General features: G+C 40.5%; 1 protein-coding gene across 4 annotated transcripts; it reads left to right on the top strand.

Moving 5' to 3' along the window:
- The first annotated feature begins 2,616 nt into the window (after positions 1 to 2,616).
- Positions 2,617 to 17,198, top strand: LOC130199777 (vasopressin V2 receptor-like). Of its 4 annotated transcripts, none has more exons than XM_056423524.1 (8): positions 2,617 to 2,968; positions 3,114 to 3,144; positions 3,881 to 3,953; positions 10,533 to 10,909; positions 12,016 to 12,261; positions 12,486 to 12,632; positions 13,535 to 14,105; positions 15,221 to 17,198. In XM_056423524.1, the coding sequence occupies exons 4-8, from the start codon at positions 10,535 to 10,537 to the stop codon at positions 15,421 to 15,423; spliced, it is 1,542 nt and encodes a 513-aa protein (XP_056279499.1). In that variant the 5' UTR covers positions 2,617 to 2,968; positions 3,114 to 3,144; positions 3,881 to 3,953; positions 10,533 to 10,534; the 3' UTR covers positions 15,424 to 17,198. The 4 variants fall into 4 exon arrangements, with proteins under 4 accessions (XP_056279499.1, XP_056279498.1, XP_056279500.1 ...); XM_056423523.1 differs by having other exon boundaries at positions 3,114 to 3,174; XM_056423525.1 differs by lacking the exon at positions 3,114 to 3,144 and having other exon boundaries at positions 15,224 to 17,198.
- Positions 17,199 to 20,216: the final 3,018 nt, after the last annotated feature.

The following is a 20,216-nucleotide window of genomic DNA, read 5'->3' as shown; positions in this document are numbered from 1 at the left end:
CGCGCTGCCCTCACCGTGGAGGAATCAAGCGCTCCCCTGGAGTTCTGCTGTGAGGTGCCACTTATCAGCCAATCCACACAAAAATATGGGGTACACAATAGCCAATCAGAAAAAAAACCCGTATCTGTTGTATCTGGGTAAGATTTAATCCAGCAACCAATGAAAGCATCCTGGAATTGTGATATCCGAAAATTTCTTTCGCGCGGGGGGTGGGGGGGGGGGGGATGGAAATGTCACTCTTGCCTGTCTTCAAAACTTGAGAGCCCTGATATTATCTAAAGCTAGCCGTGCAAATAGTTTACTAGCTGTTTGAATTGTCCACCTCTTAGACAAAAATATAATGGAGCTGAATGGAATTGTTTGTGACACCCACTATTTTATCGTGGTATAGATAAAATACTTTACTTTTGTACCTGTAGTTTTGTATAAGAGCATTCACTTTAATGCTAAAAATAAAGGTGAAATGTTTATTTTAATCGTTAGGGACAGGTTTGAAGAAGCGATTCATGATTGTAGCATCTCAGGGAAAAGAGCTTGAAGAATAATGATCGGAACAGGGCCTTAGAAAGATAACTGCAGTTTATTGGCAAAGTAATCTCCCGCAATATATTTCCCTGGTTATAGATAAACGCGAGGTGAATCCCAAATCCTTCTTCTTCCTCTGTTATTCATGGGTCTGCTGACAGTTAATGATTACTTCAGATGTTCCTTAATTATTCAGTGCCAACTTTGTAGGATCAGGTGTTGTGTTCTGCGTGTGCTTTGTGACTGAAGACATGGCCGGGTTCAACCTGTCCACAGGAAGACAAACGGCTCCATTGGACTTGTTGTCCCTTTGAGTGAATTTTGAGTTAAGCCTCATATCTCTGTGGTGAGCTTGATGAAAGTCATGTTTGTGATCTCTGACACTGCCAGATTTGGACTAAAAATGAACTTGAATCGGTTCATTGTATTCCAAGATTCTCTCCGTGTCTCTTGAGCTCCTAATATTCTAAATGCAATATTTTGTTATATAATTGTCAACACCTCTGATTGGTTAAAGATTTCCCTAAAAAGAGTCATTAAAGGATCTTTGCAGAAGACACAGGGGGAAACAGCTGTCATTTTTATTTTATTTCTGGCACAATACTAGGAGCTGGAAATAAGCCTGAACATGTGGGAGAATGTCAAGCCAGAAATCTCTGAGGAAAAGGTTGTCATAGATTGAGATATTTAAAGGTCTCACCATTCCTTTAAAACTTTAGAACTGGCCGTGCCTGAACATGATATGCAAGAGATGCTCTACCTGATGATAGATAATAGTAACGTATGGGTTGATGTGTCCCCAGATTTAAAAAAATTCAAACAGGTTATGTACAAATTTGCATTTTAATAACTTGAAAGCTCTGAGCCAATTGTTCAGTATCTCTCTTCACACAATTAACATGATTTAATTGCTAGCTAATGAATGATTTTGTCTTTGTTGCTGCTCCGTCTTCTCTCTCTTGTCAGTTGTCATGTGCACTAAGTGGATTGTGGAGTCATTTTGTTGCTTTACCGCTTTGTGACCTAACGTCCACTAAGACCAGAGGAGCCATGATAAAAATCATATTAGAGTGATTCTCAGGGAGCTTACCACCCCACCTCGTCAGTGGCAAGACAGAACGATTCGACTGATGTGAACCTGGCAGCACTGTGGAAAACCGCCAGGTTTTCTGACAACATGGGACCATCTAGTCTCTGCTGGCCTAGAATCGTTGGCTTTGGGATAGACAGGCCAATAATGCCTGATGGGTATAGCATGCCGTCTGTGTGTATGCTGCTACTGCTGGGGGCCACTGAATGGGAATGATGTACTACTTTAAAAATGTTATTGAAGTACAGTTTCCTTGTTAACTGCAACTATTGGGGAAAATGTAAGAGAAGGGTGCAATTTACGTGCCAAATTCTGTGCGTCATTTGCCTGTTTGGTTGGATTGTTGTTTGTGTGCGTGTTCAAAGTTTCTGCATAAGAGTGTGTGTTTATCTGCATACATTTGAAGAATTCCCACACTGTGTACACCTGTGCATGACAACTATATTTCCTTGCCATCATCTGTGCATGTGTGAGAAAGAGAGGTCTTTTTTTTTGTTGCACTAACCTTTATTGTTCTGTGTGTACACTAAGGGTTGTGACCTGCGGCTGCCTTGCTGACTCAGCCAATCGGCATTCCTGGATAGGTGAAAATGCCCTGGCCCTTGTCCATCAACAACAAAGGAGATTCAAGGCAAGAGAGAACAAAACAAGAGAGAGAGAGCTCTGAATAAAAACCCCAGTGTCATGTATCAATGACTCACATCAGGCATAAATCATTCCAATGATGGGAGGAGTCTCCCTGTCACACGCACACACACAAACATAAACTTCAAAACAAGCTTGCACACATATGCACACAAGTATACACTATGTGCACATGCAGATAAACACTGTCGGCCTCCCTCTCTCGCTCTCTCTGATACACTTCATAGGTATGTATTACACCCTCTCTCCAACCCTGGCTCCACGCTCCACCCTCAGTCCTAGAGGACAGGCTGGTTGACCCAGGAGGAGGGGATAGCGGGCGAGGGAGGGGGAGGTAGGAGCAGACGCAGCTTAGATTCATTTCTGCTTGTGGTGCTGGAGGCACAGCATATTGCAAGAGCGTAAGGTGACGCGCAAGGACCTGAGACACGCATGGCTATCAAATGGATTACTCGGACATACTCTTGACTTGAACTCAGACAATCAAGGACAATGCAGTCAGGACGCGCACACAGGATTTACACAGAGCTTGAAGAACTTGTTTCTTCCACTCAATGAAAATAAAAACTAGCTGGCTTTGATACACATTCATTCAGTCGGCTGATATCACACCGAGCGGAAGGACTTGGATAGACAGCACTGCCGATGTTTTAGATGACATTCTGAATGCTTTTTGTCCCACAGCTGCGCCATTCAAGTGGATCATTTGTGAGTGCTTTTGATTTACTCTTTGGTGATTGTTTGAATTTTAATACAAACACTGATTTTGATAGTTAGACTTAAATTAATATAAACATAATTTAAATCATCCAAAAATGAATCCTCTAACCATTGAAAACACTTAACATTCCAGGGATCGGCAGGAACTTAAACTTGGTTACAATGTGAGTGAATGGATTTGTTTCCTGATTAATGTAAGTCATATCTCTGTATATTTACAGCATTTCAGGTCCACATGTGACTCGTGACAGCTCTGTATTCAGTATTTTATAAATAGGTTTGAATATTATTTTCACTCATTTGTCATGCTGTCATCATCAGTATCATTATTCTTCTGATTAGTGTCACATTTGCACTATTAAAATAAAAGTTATAGGTCTTGTTATTTATTCTTATTTAAAGAGATAAATCAGTTTAGTTGAATGTTCATAAGATTGAAGAAGAGGAATACGAAACAAATCTTATTTTAGAGACAGTGCCAACACACCTGTTTCGGAACATGAATTAAAGTATTGATATTACATTAGAATACATTTACATAAATGATTACTGCCTTGAGAGAAATTATATACGTATATATGATCTTTACAGACACATTTATTTAGTGTAGTATCTGTTTATTTCAACCGATTGAATATCACATTAAGTTGATTTGACAGCAAACGGATGAAGGGACCTCACAGCAGCCCGTGTGCGTATCATGCCTGGCAGTATGGTAATGGGTGTACTTGATTGGAAATAATTTATGGCACATCCCAATTGAAAATGCATTTTGTCCTCTAAATTTTTTCGTGGATTAAAAAAGCTCAAGGAAATCCTCAGGTTGTTCACGTGATCTGCTCTCTCATGTAATGTTAATGGACAGTAATGGTGACGGCTCTTAATGCTTTGTTCCCACAGTCATCGAGACGAGAGCGAAACCCACCAAGCGAAAGGACACGCGTGAGAAAGCTTACCATGCACTGACAACAAGGTGAGAGGCGGCAGAGGTATAGCTAATCACCTTGGGGTGCTCTTATTGTATGTGCTTGTGTGTTTTCTTGCCTTTTTCTTTTTAAATGTGGGTGTCCTGACCAAATGTTAGGATCAAAGTTCTTTCGATGATGAACTGTGTGTTTATGATGCACCCAAGGGTGTACCTTCAAAGAAAATTTATTTATTACTTGACTTGACTTACAGAACAATTACTTACTTAATATATAGATTGAAATTAAAATGTCTCTCTAGCTTTAATTCTAAATTAAAGTCTGTACATCCACCGTCGCAGAAGTTTGTCTTGCCAGTTTCCACGGGTGTAATCAAACAATTAAACCATGAAAGAAATCACTCTATAACTTATCATTGTTTCTCTCTGAGAATAAATGTTCAGAAGAATATATTTGCTGTGATTCAGGCCAGGGAGTGTTTGTATCAACCAAATAGCTGACAAAAAATATTTTGTTCCATTAATCATACTTTTTTTTTCTTTTTTGTTTGGCACAATCTATAATATCAACAAAATGACATCCTTGATTGTAGCCCCCATCAGGAAAAATGATCATCATTACTGTTATTTTCACAGTCTGGGAATAATTTCATCATGTGGCACAATCTAATATACAAACCCCCAGGCCTGTTTTAGCTGATGTGGTGAAACTCCGGCACAGTTTCCGTTCTTCTTGGAGAATATTCAGAATTTTATCCCAGTTGTGTGACGTAAACATATCTTTTTTCGGGTCACATGCGTATTGACAGTGTGCTAGTTAATGATACATAACAGGAGCAGTCAGTGGTCTTATGAACGAGCTTTATCAGTGCTGATAACAGGACTTGTACCTCCGGCAACACCAGACCGAGAGGAGGTCTGTCCACCGGTCAGTGTATTATGGAAATAAACTTGTCCTCATGTTTGTGAATAAAACATTCACAGCTGACATGTGGGAGGTAACGAGGTGTGGCTCCACATGATTAACATGTAATGGGTTATTTTTACAAGATAGTGAAAAAAGTTTGTCATGTTATTGCTCACATGGGTTGCAGCCAGCTGCAAGGCTCCAACCTGAGCGATACTCTGAAAAAAAGGAACACATGGAATGGAAAACGGGATACAGCGCTGTGAATTATTAAGTGCAGCAGGTTCCCCTACACATTGAAATGCATACATATATACGGAGAAATAACCAGTCATTGAATCGACTTGTTCAGACAGGGAATTTATGCTGCATGTGAAAGCGCCAATGGGAATCAAATTTAGGGATATGTGGGGCTTGAAGCAGAAAGCATGGACATAGCTGCCTTATCATGCAGATGAAGTGCTACACGGCCTGGCGTGTGGCACCATATGACTCATCCAGACCTTTGTTGTGTAAGAACCTATTGATCAATATGCAAATACAGTCTCCTGCCACCCCAATAAAAGCAGAAGAGAATACCAACGCTTCAGAATATCACATGATGCAGCCTCATGCTTAATTTATGTGATTTGTTTTCCGTGGGTTTAATTGCAGATTGGACCAGGCTATTTAAATTCTGTTTCCTGATGCCAATGTATATTAATGATCCAACATAGGTAATAAGCATATCAGACACTATTCTGATCCTTAATGACATCAGATGGTAGATTGGTGACAGAAGGAGAGAAAATTGAATGGGTGGGTGAATGTGGAAAATAAAAATTAACAGGAAAAAGGAAGAAGAGGAAATTAGAGTTTTCACTGGGCTGCTAATGACGACTGAAAGTTTCTCATTAATCAGATTGGGTTAAACCTGGTCACGGGGAATTAATCAAAGGACTGACATCCAGGCACAGGGAAGGAAGGCATTATTACACCTAGGGTGTAATTAAGAACCTGTTTGTCTGACACTGATGCCAACATAATCTAATATTAGCAACTAAACTCATCACTCCAGTTGAGTTGAGTTTTTGAAGTAACTTAGTGCACTCAAAGAAATGACTCATTGGATGAACTCAATTAAATTGTTGGCAGGTTTTCCATCCAGTAATTATATGCAACTCCAACTCAAATTTAGCACATCAGTGCAATAAAATGTAATTAAGTTAGTCCAACTCATTTGTATCAAATACATCTAAAATAAAATCACGATATTCATTAAATTAAATTAATTTGTGTTTGTCCAACTCAAAATATAATCTAACTAACAAAATATGCAAACTCCACACAGAAGGAACGCCCCGACTGGGAATTGAACCCACAGACCTCTGGCTTTGAGGCGACAGTGCTAGCCACTACACCACCGTACAGCCCTGAAAGTGTCTTCACCTCATGCAAACAACTGATTTTCAGCTGGCGCATGCGCAAAGGGTAGTCCTCAATGAAACACATTTATTTTGAGTTGATATGCACACCATCTAACCTAAATAAATCTAATAAATGTAAGTATTCATACATTTTGTGTTACACCCATTAAATATAAATATCTATTTTTGTAATTGATTTATTTAAATGTATCAAACAATATTTAAATGTGTCACCTCGAAGAAGGGCTTGAATCGTTTTTGTGAGTGTAACCTAATTAAATCTAATAAATGAAAGTATTCATACATTTTGTGTTACACCCATTCAATATAAATATCTTCGTTTTGTAATTGATTTATTTAAATGTATCAAACAATATTTAAATGTGTCACCTCTAAGAAGGGCTTGAATCATTTTTTTGAGTGTGCCTACAAGAAGGAGAGGTATGTGTTTCTCTGCAAAGAAAGTGATGACAAGATATAAGTAGGCTGGAACATTCAGAGTCCACCCAACATTTCTTGTTAAAAAGATATTCTTATTTGACGAAAACAAAACAATGTAGTTAAAGACCAAAGCAGTAGATGTGCGTCACATCTCCTTTACATCTACTTTACATCGGAACTGCTTTGCTTCTGTGATTTGCATAGAGCCTATTTGTGTACCATTTCAGACAACCATTGTATTCCATTCATATTCACACTTATGAAACTATTAACAATACCTAGGCGCATGATTGTAATGTAAACCTTCACAGTGCAGATCAAGTTTGCATTGATTTTAGTCAATGTAGTGCAGTAGTGATCTGTCCTTAAAGGGCCTTATCAATAATGCAACATTGACAGATATTAATTTGCAGACCTGATTTTCCCTGCGGCAAATTGTGCTCTTTATGTTTCAAGCCTGCTGATTCATTTTAATGTCATACAGATATTAATGAAAAACAAAGGCGGTAATAATGGTCTATAAAGAAAAAACTAAAATAAAGAAGAAAGTCAATAGCTCTTCTTTTGCATAGCCTGCGTTTGAAATAATCTACAGAAATAGCAACTGCACAGATCAATAAGATGCAAACATGCAGTTATAGTAGTTTTGGCCTTGAACCAGCAGCAGCCCTATACGTGGATGAGTTGAAATCACAGGGAATCTTCACAGTATGTTTGCCTATATCAAATCAGGTTTATGCTTAGTAACCTCTAAACTTAGATTATTAAATATGTTTGCCACATGAAAAATATGGCCAAATAAATAATTTTGACCTTGAATGTGTCTCTTGAAGACAGTTGGTACTCAACATACTAAGAGGACTTTGACACAAAAAGATAGTGTTTGAATCTCGACATAGCTGGAAGATGACATAGTTTGTCAAAGGGAATGACCAAAACATGTGTGAACAGCGAGAGAAGAGGAGCGAGATGTTAAAAGATGTGAACGCTCTGTAGCTGTCACATTTTCTTTCTTGCACACTTTAATTACCTGTTGCTGACATCCCTGAGGGTGTGTGGGAAAGCAGTTTAGGATAGATAGGACATGAAAATGGATAGCTGAACACTAGTTTGCCTCTTCAGAGGAAAGCAAGAGAGGAATCGACTCCATCATTAATCAAAGTGAAAGCCTTAAAGTAACAAGAGGAAGTTACTGTCCTGCACTAACTACTAAAAGCATGGAGCATAGCGAGATGGAATAATTTGTGCTTTACAATAACTCAAGCAGACAGATAAGCAAGATCTGATGTGCTGTTTGTTATTAGAGAGAGAGCAAAGCAGAATCCATTTTAAGAGTGAGGATATGTCAAGGAATACTTAAACTGCATCCAGCACAGTTCTACAGACAAAATGTACCATCTCTCAGTCTGTACCCTTAGTTTAAGGAATTTCCTCTGAGGACAGGAAAAATCAGTGCCAAATGTTGAGCTTTGCATGGGTCTCCTGTCGTGGAGCCATGGAGCAATTTGAAGACAATCCGTCTTGATTTCTTGGAAGCACAAGCAATGCAAATGAGACATGAGCATATTTGAAGAAAATATTTTGTGTCCTTCAGGAATTTAGAGGCTCATTCAGAATCATAACAACACAGAGATGCAACAATCAATCAGCCTCACATAACGGGGCGGCTTTAGCTCAGTGGGGTAAGAGGGGGGGGGGTCCAGGGTGAGCAGGTTGTGGGTTCGCTCTCCTCCCTCCCCCAAGTAGCAAGTCGTTGTGCAAGGCACTGAACCCCCAGTTGCACCCTCTTCCTCCGCTTCACCCAGGCCACTGCTATATAATAAGGATGGGTTAAATGCAGAGAACTAATTTCCCCTTGGGGATTAATAAAAGTGTATATTCTATTCTACTTCCCCAAAAGTCCAGACACCATTACAGAGCGTTCCTCCTGCCCGTTATTAATCTGTTTATTTAATTTAGAAGAATATTCAATTAGTTTAACATGACTATAATAGTGTGGATGGATTTCTACCTCCTCCCTAAGTCATTACACCATATCATCACGGAGGCATACTTAAAAAAAGGTATTTCACTTCAGAAATGTATCAAATTGGCCAATAAAGGCAACATAATGAGTTTCTATAGTTTCTATAATAGACTGCAGCGGCACAAAGAATCCTCTCATGAATTATGCTGTAATTACAGTGAGGGCAAGGCTCCTCAGGTCCTGACAAAGAGAGGCCAGAAGATTCCTTGATGAAAAAAGCCCTCACTGTCTAAACCCCTAATTAAAAAAAATTTGAAAAGGAAAAATAATAAACAGATAATAAGAAAGAATATTACTAGCTTTGATCCAAAGGACCTTTGGACAGAGCCAACATTGGAGCAGACTACGTCACAAAGCCGATGCATACAATTCCTGGTAGTGTTGTGGTCGTCTGTTGGGGCAGCGGGGAGTCACTGAAAACCGAAGGGTGTTTCTCTGACTTAAGAAAATGGTTCCACTCAGATTCTCTTCCTTTCATTCGTGACTCTGCCTTCATGCTGGGTGGAGAGGTCCAGCTGGTCTGGCTTATCATGCGTTCATCTGAATGCATTCCTCTGGCAAAGCCAGCATGTAACGTTTGACAATGTGTTCAGCTGTGTTATCTCTGGCACCCAGCAGTGAGTACGCTATTACTCACAATTTGGCCATTAGGTCTCAGAGGAGTAGTCAGAACAACCTTGTATAGTATTGTTCGTCACACCCGATTGCACAATACTATGAATATAGTTTCCCTCCTATTTCTAGACGTGAAATCTATCCAAGCACCCATTAAGTGTAACACATACCTAGCCGCTCCTTGCACATTGTTCAAAAGAAAACATCAAGAACGTCAATCGACACGCAGCGCTGGTAGTTCTCTTTTTTCTATTTATTGTCTATTCTTTCTTTCTTTTCCTTTTGTGTTGTGTGTTGTGCCCTTTCCTCATATATATATATTTTCATCCCTATTCTTTCATCTTCCTTCATTTTCCCTCCCAGGCTTTTTTTCTATACGTGCCATTTATTTGACCACGGCTTCCCCCAGCATCCCACGACTCTGTTTCTTAAATTGTCATCTCATTCCGATGAACTTTCTGTACTTTTGAGACATTTATTTATAAGTAAAGAAAAATAAACGTAAAGTTTATTGAGATCAAGAGAGTGTGAGAAGAGGAAGAGAAAAGAATGATTGGGTGAATGAGAGAAGAGAAAGAGAGAGGGGGGGTGAACAAAAACAGGGGAAGGCAGGAATGCAAGGGGGTATAAGCAGGGGATGAGAGCGATTGTGAGAGCGGAGGTGAAGGAATAAGAGTGGTGGGATAGAAGGGAACGCTGTCAATCAACCTTGAGAAAATATGTTAAAGAAAATAAACAATTCTGGAGTTGCATCAATGAAGAACTGACAGTTGTGATGGATACAGACGCACTGAAGACTTTAATATATAACAATATTTACAAGGTTGCATTATTGAGACAGTCTCTGACTTTCATTATTTTCAGTCAGATTGAATGAAATTGCATAACAAAAGCTATTTATGATGTAAAAATGTAAGAGATGCGCCAAAATGTTATTAATTCATTAGTCAAGTATCTGGAATAAAAAGCTCAAGTCTTTTGGTTTGGACTTTTCAGTGATATGATCAAGGAACATTTCTCAGCTGACAAATCTGAAGACAACCGGAGGAAATGTAATAATAAACTAAGGCATGACATTGATATGGGGATAAGACTGAACAAGTAAACTTGTTGTGTTATAAGAAAATCCCCATCTGGTCAAATCTGTGCATAGACAGTCTTGTGACTCAGCATCAGTGACTCCTGGCACCATTTAAATGATTCACATTAACACTTTGTTGTCTGTCTTTCAGGAATGGAAAGCATCAGTGTGGAAACGGACTGGGATGGGTTAGCCCTCTCCTCTCTCGGCGTCACAGGAAGGAACAATATTTCTTCCTCGTTCGTCTCTGAACTGAACTCCCTCAACAGTTCTCAAAGCGGGGGATCATTTTTTGGGTTTTTCTCTGAGAATGGTTCCACCCCCACGCCTCACACCTTGCCCCAGCCCATCAGGGACCTGGGTCTGGCTCGGGCAGAGATTGCAGTTCTCGGGGTGGTGCTGGCTCTTACCACCCTGGGAAACAGCTTCGTGCTGTGGGTGCTGCTGAGGAGGGGGAAGCAAAACGCACCAATGCACGTGTTCATGGTCAACCTCTGTGTGGCTGACCTGGTGGTGGCCTTCTTTCAGGTCAGTTCATGAGTGACATGAGACCATGACAGCAATGTAAACAATAAAATAAAAGGCCCAATTAGATTCAGTCAACACATTTTAAAATATGACTCCTCTCGAGGATATCCAAAAAATAATCCTTAAACCACATGTTTTTCTTAATGCTACATTACATGGATTTGTTAATGACTCGTGCAATTCGGGAAGCAACATTTGGCCTTTTAGTGAGCTGTAAACTGGTTTCAATATCTGTTTGACATTTATTACAAATTGCTCTTTATCTACTTTTCTGGACTAGTCCCCTTTGTAACTGGGATTTATACAGTTGATGTGATAGATAGTATACAGTAACATTGAGGCCACAAAATAGCATCCATGTACTGTATTGAACTGTAAGGTGTTTAAACAGATTCTGTGTTCTTTTTTGTCGAATACCATTGTACATAGGTCCAAATATCTGTGTTATATTTTAAAACGGATGGTTGGTGATGACATGATACTACTGTAAAATTAAGGAGTATAGTTTGGCTTAAAAATAAATAGCATGCATTAAATTGCAACTTCTCGGGCGTAACCCTAGAAATATATTTGTATGATGAAAAATGAGTCTGTTCGCATGGATAGCCGTTAACAATAATAGCTTGAAGAACAGTTTCTCAAAACATCCAGAACATTGAAAACGAGGGTACACCACAACATGACTGCAGCTGGAAAAGGAGGGTAGTTTAAGTTATTTACAGGGTGAGGTCATCGGATGTACATCTCTGGGATGTTTTACATTAATCAGTGTACGCAAAGCTGCATTATTAGTGGAATATTAAATTTTCATTAGCCTTGTAAACAGTTTAGAGTGTTTATTGTCTTATTTGAAATGAGAGCAGAAAACAAGATATTGTGTTTGTGTAAAGGTAGTCAGTGTGGCTCACTGACGTGTTTTTGGACAACAATGAAGGTCTATGGTACAAAGAGATGAGCAATACCAGGCTTGGATTATACAAGCAACATTTTGAATAGATATAAATATAGAGTATCATCAGACTTGCCCTTTAGGCCAAAGTAGAAAAAAGCTCCACTGTTCTAAGAGCTACTTTTATAATGGTCTCCTTTTTGTTTTGTTTGTCCAGGTTCTGCCACAGCTAATATGGGACATCACAGGGAGCTTTCAGGGGCCTGATTTTCTGTGCCGGTCCGTCAAGTACTTGCAGATTGTTGGGATGTTTGCTTCCTCCTACATGATAGTTGCAATGACGGTAGACCGGCACCAGGCCATCTGCTTCCCGTTGAAAGCCTACCGTGGGGGAGCAATGTCCCGCTGGAACACCCCTGTCATGGTGGCCTGGGGCTTGGCGCTTGTCCTCAGCATACCACAGGTAGGAACACACATCCAAACAAAACCGTAGGCAAACACAACAACACATGGTGAAATAGGAAATGAGAACTTAGCGGGTGTTCACACTCTGATCTCTACTGGAGAACTCAAGATGTTAGTCTATTTTTAGCTCGGCGAGGTCATTGCAGTTCAGCTAATGGAAAACGGAACTGGCAGTCATATCTGCAGGTGTGCTGACCACCCTCCTTTTGTTTGATCTGTCAGGCGTTCATCTTCTCTCGCTCAGAAGTGGCTTCTGGAGAGTTCGATTGCTGGGGTCACTTTGCTGAGTCGTGGGGGCTGAAGGCCTACATCACCTGGATGACCGTGGCTGTGTTTGTTCTCCCTGCCCTCATAATTACCATCTGTCAGGTAATACTGGTTATGACAGCTTGGCTCTGAATCTCTGCACCGCCCACAACGTACGTTGGCTAGGATTATGTGTTGAATGGAACATAATCCAAGAATGAAACGTGTGGCATGCATGAAATGCTGTCTTGTTTTCACGGAAGGAGAATTTGGCAGGCATTGTTTGATCACCATAGCATGGACTTAGGTTGGTGTTATGTAGCATCCCAGAGTGGGTAGGCATTCTGGGCCATCTTGTCTCCTATCAGGCCTGCTGCTCTATTTGGGGAAAGATATTTCCAGGGTCCTGCTATTTCCCCTAATTAATACAGCACTTGCACAACCACTGCTGAGGCGGCTGCTCAGAAAATCTGCCCACTCTGAGAACCTCCCGCCAAGAAATGGAATATACCAGATCTCAGCCAAACATAGAAACCCTGCCCTTTTTTCCTTATCAGATTTCAAAGTGAGAGGCCCATTTAGACATCTTTTCAGAAGGAAGTCATTCTTAAAGTTTGCAGTGTCTAAATCATGCCCTCATAGAGTAATAGGTGGCAGAAGAGCAACAGTTTGCAGCAACACACCTTAAAATAAGTTTTTTAAGTTAAAGTATACATGATTTATTATTATTCCATTTTAAAATATTATTTTAGTTTCTCAGGGTAGCATTAAGTAGCGGTATTACATAAATATGTCTGACACTGGTTTATGGCTGACAATGAAAGCCAACACACACTCTCTCTTTCTTTCTAAATCTTCTGCCACAAAATGAAGACACGATTGTTTGCAAAAAGCAAAGACAAGCATCTGAATGTGGCACATGCCAGTGAACTCAGTCCTTAAGCCTTTAGCTTTTTGAGTGATGGTTTGAATTGTTTCCCACATATGAAACTGTGCTAATTCTTAAAAATAATCTTACTTTTTAGATAAGAATCTTCCGAGAGATTCACAACAACATCTACCTTAAGTCAGAAAGGATTGTGATGGCTGAGTTAAAGAAGAAGAAAGAGATCTTCTTCCCCTTCCGCAGCTTGAAGAAGGAGGACGAACGGGCCAGAGAGAGGGAGAAGGGAAGGCGGGCGTCCGGAGGAGGAGGTAGGGATGGCAGAGGAGGACAGTTCTTAAAGGGTGTGAATAACAACCCTCACAATAACACTCATAACAGCCAAGTTGGAGAGTGCTGCGACAATGACCCATCCGCTATCCAGTATAGTTGTTGTAGTGACCACGTGACTACACCAGCATTGGCTGCACAGCAGCAAACACTGAACGGCTCAGATGGCCAGGAGATGCCCTCTGGCTCAGCCCGCTGCTCCCTTGACTACGCCCGCCATTCCCTTCCAGCCTCTCCAGTCATTCTGCCTCCAAGCATCACGAAGGCCGTGTCCAAGACGGTGAAAATGACCCTAGTTATTGTGCTGGTCTATACTATCTGCTGGTCGCCTTTCTTCATCGTCCAGCTTTGGGCAGCCTGGGACCCCAACCCTCCAGACCAAGGTCAGTCACACATGCTTTATGGCTATTGCTTATCCATGATACCCGCCTGATTTCAAAGAGTTCTGGGTCAAAACTGTGTGCAATTTTTCCTCAGAAAACAATAATAAACAGACGGTTATAGATTGAAGTTGTTTTTCTCAGATGGATTGATCCTCTTTGGCCCAGTTTATCCATTTAATTACCCTACATGTGCAAACCCTCTCTGTTTGGCAATGTACGCAGCCACAAACAAAAGCTATACGATCAGGTCTGGTTTAAAGCAACAACCTCTGATGTTGTTGTTCAACTCAATAAGTCTAAATACACATTATTCCAAGGACATGTAGCTTCAGCTCTAATGGGGTTACAGTGAATATAATACAAGGTCAACAAAACCCCTGGTTGACATCCCTGGCCTCTGTACATTTTGGCACACAAACAGCATCTGTTGATGTGCTTATCGGAAACTGATGATGAAGCAAATAAGGCGTGTGGAGTCGTACGTTCTGGATGATAGTAGGTACAGGATGTGTGACCTCTAATTTGAAGCAAAAACAAACAACAAAAGCCAGTAAATGCTGATTATTAATCCAGATGTTGAAATTCTATCAACAATGATCCAGCTGATGATGGTTATCATCAGATTTGTGTTCCCAAAACAACATGTACTGCCCACTTTATTGGCAATTGTGAAATAAGTAAAACCTCCTATCTGAAAAAAATCCCTTTTTTGAAAAAAATAAATAGAAAAACTTGTTTTCTTGCACAATACTATTTGTTAAGAATACCCAATACATAATACAAAATACAAACAAATAAAAACACACTGAGTGCAGAGAAGAGGTTTTGCACCTTGGCCATTGATATGTGCGTGTTCCAAGTGCCCAAAAAATGTAAAAGTATGCAGAATGTGGGATATTTAGAGCTATTCCGAAGGAAAATATGTTTTACCATTCAAACTGAATAGTTGTTGAACCAATTGATCTTGGTCTCATATAAGAGAAGAGAATAATGTGATCATCTGTCCACAATTGTATATGAAATGTTACATTGTCATGCTTCAATATGTACTTGTCTCTGCATGTACAGTACATGTGCAGTTTCCTTATTGTGTGTGTATATGTGTGTGCCCTCAGCAGGAGTGGCTTTCACAATCCTGATGCTGCTGGCTAGTCTGAACTCATGCACCAACCCGTGGATCTACACAGCGTTCTCCAGCAGTGTGTCCAGAGAGCTGCTGAATCTGCTGCACTGTCGGTCAGGAACTGGCCGCCGGGGCTCCTTGCCTGACGACTCCACCACGACACACACCTCCACCACCAAGGACAGCATGTACTGATAGAGACTGATGAGACCGAAACAAACAAAGAGACATGTTTGAAAAGACATGCAACGGTGCACACAGGCCCGATGGAAGGACGTGCGATTACACAGAACTCTGCCACCACCAGCCAAAGCGTCGGAGCCTGACAACACAGCACGCTGACCTCCACCAGATGTTATCAACAACAAGGGCAGCTGTGCTGTCAACAGGTCCTCTATCTGTAATCACCGGTCCTTTTTACCCCAGCAGAGAGGAATTGTGTCATTGAAGACGTCAACACCATTTTATGAGGGGATGTAGAATATACAGCAGCTGTCAGAGACAGCATCTCCAATGCAAAATGGACTTGAAAGTAAGGAGGTTTCCCCCTCAGCTGCAGTTGAGTAGGACCGTGTGCATTTATCATATGAGAAAAACCCTTTCCCTGCTCAGACAGAGCATAGCGACAGGAATGCAAGGAGTGGTTCACTGTATTAACAGCCTTACGGCACGCCTAATATACTAAGTAGCACACAACACTATGGGTGGAGGGAAAACAAAGCAGCAGGCCGACGGAAAGAGAGAGATGTATGTTGGCAGCAAGAGAGCGAGACTGCTGTTAGAATAAGAACAGACGTGGTACGAATGTATGCTCCAGCTGCAAGAGCAGCCCGGAGGCTGAAGTAGAAATCGAATAATGTGAACAAACTTTGTTGATTCAAAGAAAGTGACTTAAAGGCAAAATGTTTGTTAGATGGAGATTCACTCATGAGGGCAGTGCAGTCGACACCGTCCCACAAGTAAATGGAATACTGTGGATTAATGCAGAGAGAAACACACCCACATATAACATATAGAAATGACAGGACAACGATAAAGCCTCGAAGAATACAAATGAGCAATCCAGGTTTCTGCAACCAACCTGGACTCAATTGTATGATTGTAGCCTATTTGGTACGAACACAGAAAGAACCTTCTCGTCATACTCTTCTGAATATACTGTAAGAAACAAGAACATGAAGAAGACGCAGGAAGGAAACAAAGTGCATTCCATGTACAGTGGTAAACAATGTAAAATATATCTATTGAAAATGTAAGGCACATTAGATATTGTCACATTTTGTGTAAGATAGACGTTAAATGTAAATCATACAATTGTTTTGGTCCGATATGCAGACAATAATGGGGTGTCAAACCAAAGATTTTTGTAAAGCTTGACTGTAGAATAAATTCAGGTCTTAAAAGGTTAATACAAAACTTCAACAGACGTGTAGAGTGAAATAAAACAACTGCACGGCATTTGAAGAAAGACTTCCTATCAACAGCGAAAATACTTCCAGTCAAACCAAGTGCCTGTAATGTCAATAGACATTTTCAGAGGGGCCTCCTTCACTGGAGTGATCTCTGAATGGTGATGTCAGCCTAGTTATTCTTAGATAGGACCATTGGTTATATCACACTAAGAGCCATGTGTTTTATATTTGTATTTATTGTTGTATAATTGAAAATAAATCACATGTATTTGTAACAATTAATTACATGTATATACAAATACATATATGGTATATTGTATATATATAGTAATTGTTATATTTATAGTTATTAGTTCCTGGATGCTGCCTTATGTACAGTTTTTATATTACATTTTTCTGCATAAAGAGTATTGTATTAAGCCCCTCAACTGCATGACAGACTTACAATAATAATGTTATGACATTGTTGATAAAGTATGATTATATAAGCTATTGTACATACATATATGGATATCTATGTGATTTTTTTACGTGTGTATAAAATAAGATTAGAATTTACTCTTTGTGGTCAAACTATTAATTACCAATCAGATGTTCCAGTAAATAGTAATGTGTTTTCTTAAATGCTGTTCCACTCATTTGGAGCCAATTCAGCACATCGTTTTTTCATGACAGTGTTTCGATCCTGCCGGACATTACTTGCAAGTTTTCAAGGTGTCCCAGGAGCACCCGTCTGAGTCGAAGGAGGAGCCTCACCTTTTCCTCCGTGCTTTCAGTAAGCTGCTGTGCATTTGTTGACGCGAGCACTTTGATTCTCTGCCAAAACAAAAGGTTACGGCAACGGTTACGGCAACAACGCTCCTTGTATCACTTTGTTATATCAGGAAATAGATCAACTTCTCCGAAGCCCTCAGGGTGTTCATGTATTTTCCGCTTCCTGCCAGGAAGTTCAGAAGTCATAGGATGATACTTTTATAATAAAATAATCTGATTTCAGATCCATCCAGCCTTTCAGATTTATGGGAGAGGCCAAACTCACTTTTATCCTGCATTATCCCGACTGCACAGCCATTAGTTAACAAGCGCTAAATAATAAATGCTACGATAAATGGAGAGTTTGCTTGCACAAACACCCACTAAAATTAGACTCATCATTGTAGACAATATCCCTTGTTTCCTGAGGATAGAAGATATGATATGATATGATATTCCTTTATTTGTCCCACAGTGGGGATCTGACAGTAGCTATTACCACCCCAACCTCTATCATCCCCCCTTGTCAGAGCATATGACAGATGGTCTGTAGTGTAGGTCACTGCGTCTTTGTAAACCCGCAGCAAGGAGGGTCTGTTTATGCTGAATGTCATGATGCTTATGGTTTCTGAGCTAAAGGAAGGTTGAGTTCTAAACTCAAGGTCACTTCTTCATCACAGTGGGGCAGAGCTTCCTGCCAGGCCTGTGGCTGCAATGGGGGTATCAAGAAAGTAATTGACCCCTCTGTGTGGCTTTCACAAGGGCAGGAAAAAAGGTAAATGTCCCTCTTCGAATCAATTTAGGGTCAGCCGAGGAGTTCATCCAGTGGCTCTGAAGAGTTACGGAGCGCCACAGCCCTGACCAAGTCAGAATAAATCAGACCTGGAGCCCGAAGCTTTAGAGTGAGCAAGTGTCTGCATTGCTTAACGCATGACCCCTCAACAGACCTGATGACTGCCGAGGCTGCTACTGAGCTCATTCCAAGACAGCGGGAGGCCCGACCGACTTACACAACCGACTCTAGTGGTGTTAGCGGAGAGCAACGGAGCGTCATACTTTATAAACAGAGGAAGCGAAAGATAAATGATTCATCATTCAAATTCACTTTACCCTCTTTCAACTGCAGGATTTTGTCATTATTTCTGTCCGTCCAAACAGCTGGGAGACCTTTTTCTCACATGAAACGTATCTGCATAGAGATAGGCCTTAATTAAATACAACAATTTAACTGCAGCTGCTTTCAAGTGTGTTTTGCTAAATGTAGCCATACTTTTGTTTTTATTGGCAGCAGTGATCCTATAAAATAAGTTGGCTCATAGAGAAGATGAAGCTTGTATTTGTCTTAAAATGGGTTATTCCCCTGAGAGCCAGAGGAATCAAGGTTAGCTTTTATCATTATCGACCACCTTGTTTTCATTACTTAAAGTGTGGTTGTGTTTACACCTCAACCAAAGACCCTGTAATTCTTCCTTTCTGTCTGATCAAATCCATTTTATGGGAGCTCAGTCAATATGCTTTTACAGGATTTACAGCAGTTTGTTGTGATGTGTCTGTTCCTGTTTAACCTCCAATATGGTATGGCAACCGGCCAGCTATGAGCAGCGCATGTAAATACATGTTTAAAAAAAAGAAGAGGCTCCCAAAAGAATGAAATGTCATATGGGTTGTCTAATATGATAAAGGAAAAGAAAGCAGAGAGAGAAGGGCATTTCCCCATATATGGCTGGTTCTTGACTGGCAACTGCACCAACAGGATCAGCGCATTTGAAAATGCCCAAACAGGACAGGAAGAGGGAAATAACACAGAAGAAACACACAAGCTTGGAACTAACAAGGAGTTGATTCACTCTAAACACAGTCCAACTGTTGTGATGGAAGCAACTATTCATATAATATGCCTCACTGTACACACACAGGCATGAAATATCTAGAACAATAACTGTTATTGTAGAATAAGGAAGGGGAAGCCAGCATGAAGACATACAGTCTGGTTTTCTGATTGTTGGTTTCGCCCTCAGTTGGTTGACTTTGTTCTGCTTTTCATCTTTTTAAGTGTGAAGAACGAGAAGTAGAAACAATGCTTACATGAGACAGAAAGTGTGACTTCCTATGAGGATAGTTTGAGCGACGCCAGTTTCCACATTGCTGAATCTCACTAAGCCCATCAGTGTCTGCCTCCCCACAGCTGGTGTTCTACACACCTGTCAGAGCAGCTTTTCTCTGCCTCACAGCACTCACACACATACCCAGATTTCTTTAGCTCCTGTGTCTCAGTAAACATGGGTCTTATGTAATAATGATCACGATGAACTAAATAATAAGCACATGTGCTCAATACTTTTAAAGACAAAGTTGGACTGGTGAATCAAGATTTAAAAAGCACGTGTTGTCTAATTATAGAGAAAATCATGAGATTCACATTTGTTTGTTTACGCGACCTTGTGAATTAGTGTTTTCAACAGAAACAAACATTGTCATTGAAAGAATAGTTTGCAACTTTCTGTGAGTGCATTAATTCCGAATCAACAATCTCAAAATATTCCTTTGAACATCATCTGTCCTGATTTTAAACACTTTGAACTCTATCACACAACAAAGAGAAAGACGTCTTGTGACAGCAGCTCAGTTGCCTTTCTTCACTGTTTGTTTGTTCCATATATATCCCTCCATCCAGCCATCCCCCACTTCCCACAGTCTAAAAGGTGGCTCCACGAGGGAGGGCCTGGAATCCCTCCAGCTCACGTCTTCTCTGAATTACCAACATTGTGATGTCTCTATTGTATCCTTGCTAAGGTGACATGAGACACACGCTGTGATGTGCTT

The sequence above is a fragment of the Pseudoliparis swirei genome, chromosome 9, assembly GCF_029220125.1.
Source record: "Pseudoliparis swirei isolate HS2019 ecotype Mariana Trench chromosome 9, NWPU_hadal_v1, whole genome shotgun sequence".
In the NCBI taxonomy this organism is placed as follows: Eukaryota; Metazoa; Chordata; class Actinopteri; order Perciformes; family Liparidae; genus Pseudoliparis; species Pseudoliparis swirei.
The sequence above is the reverse complement of the archived record's forward strand: the minus strand, read 5'-3'. Positions and strand labels throughout refer to the sequence as shown.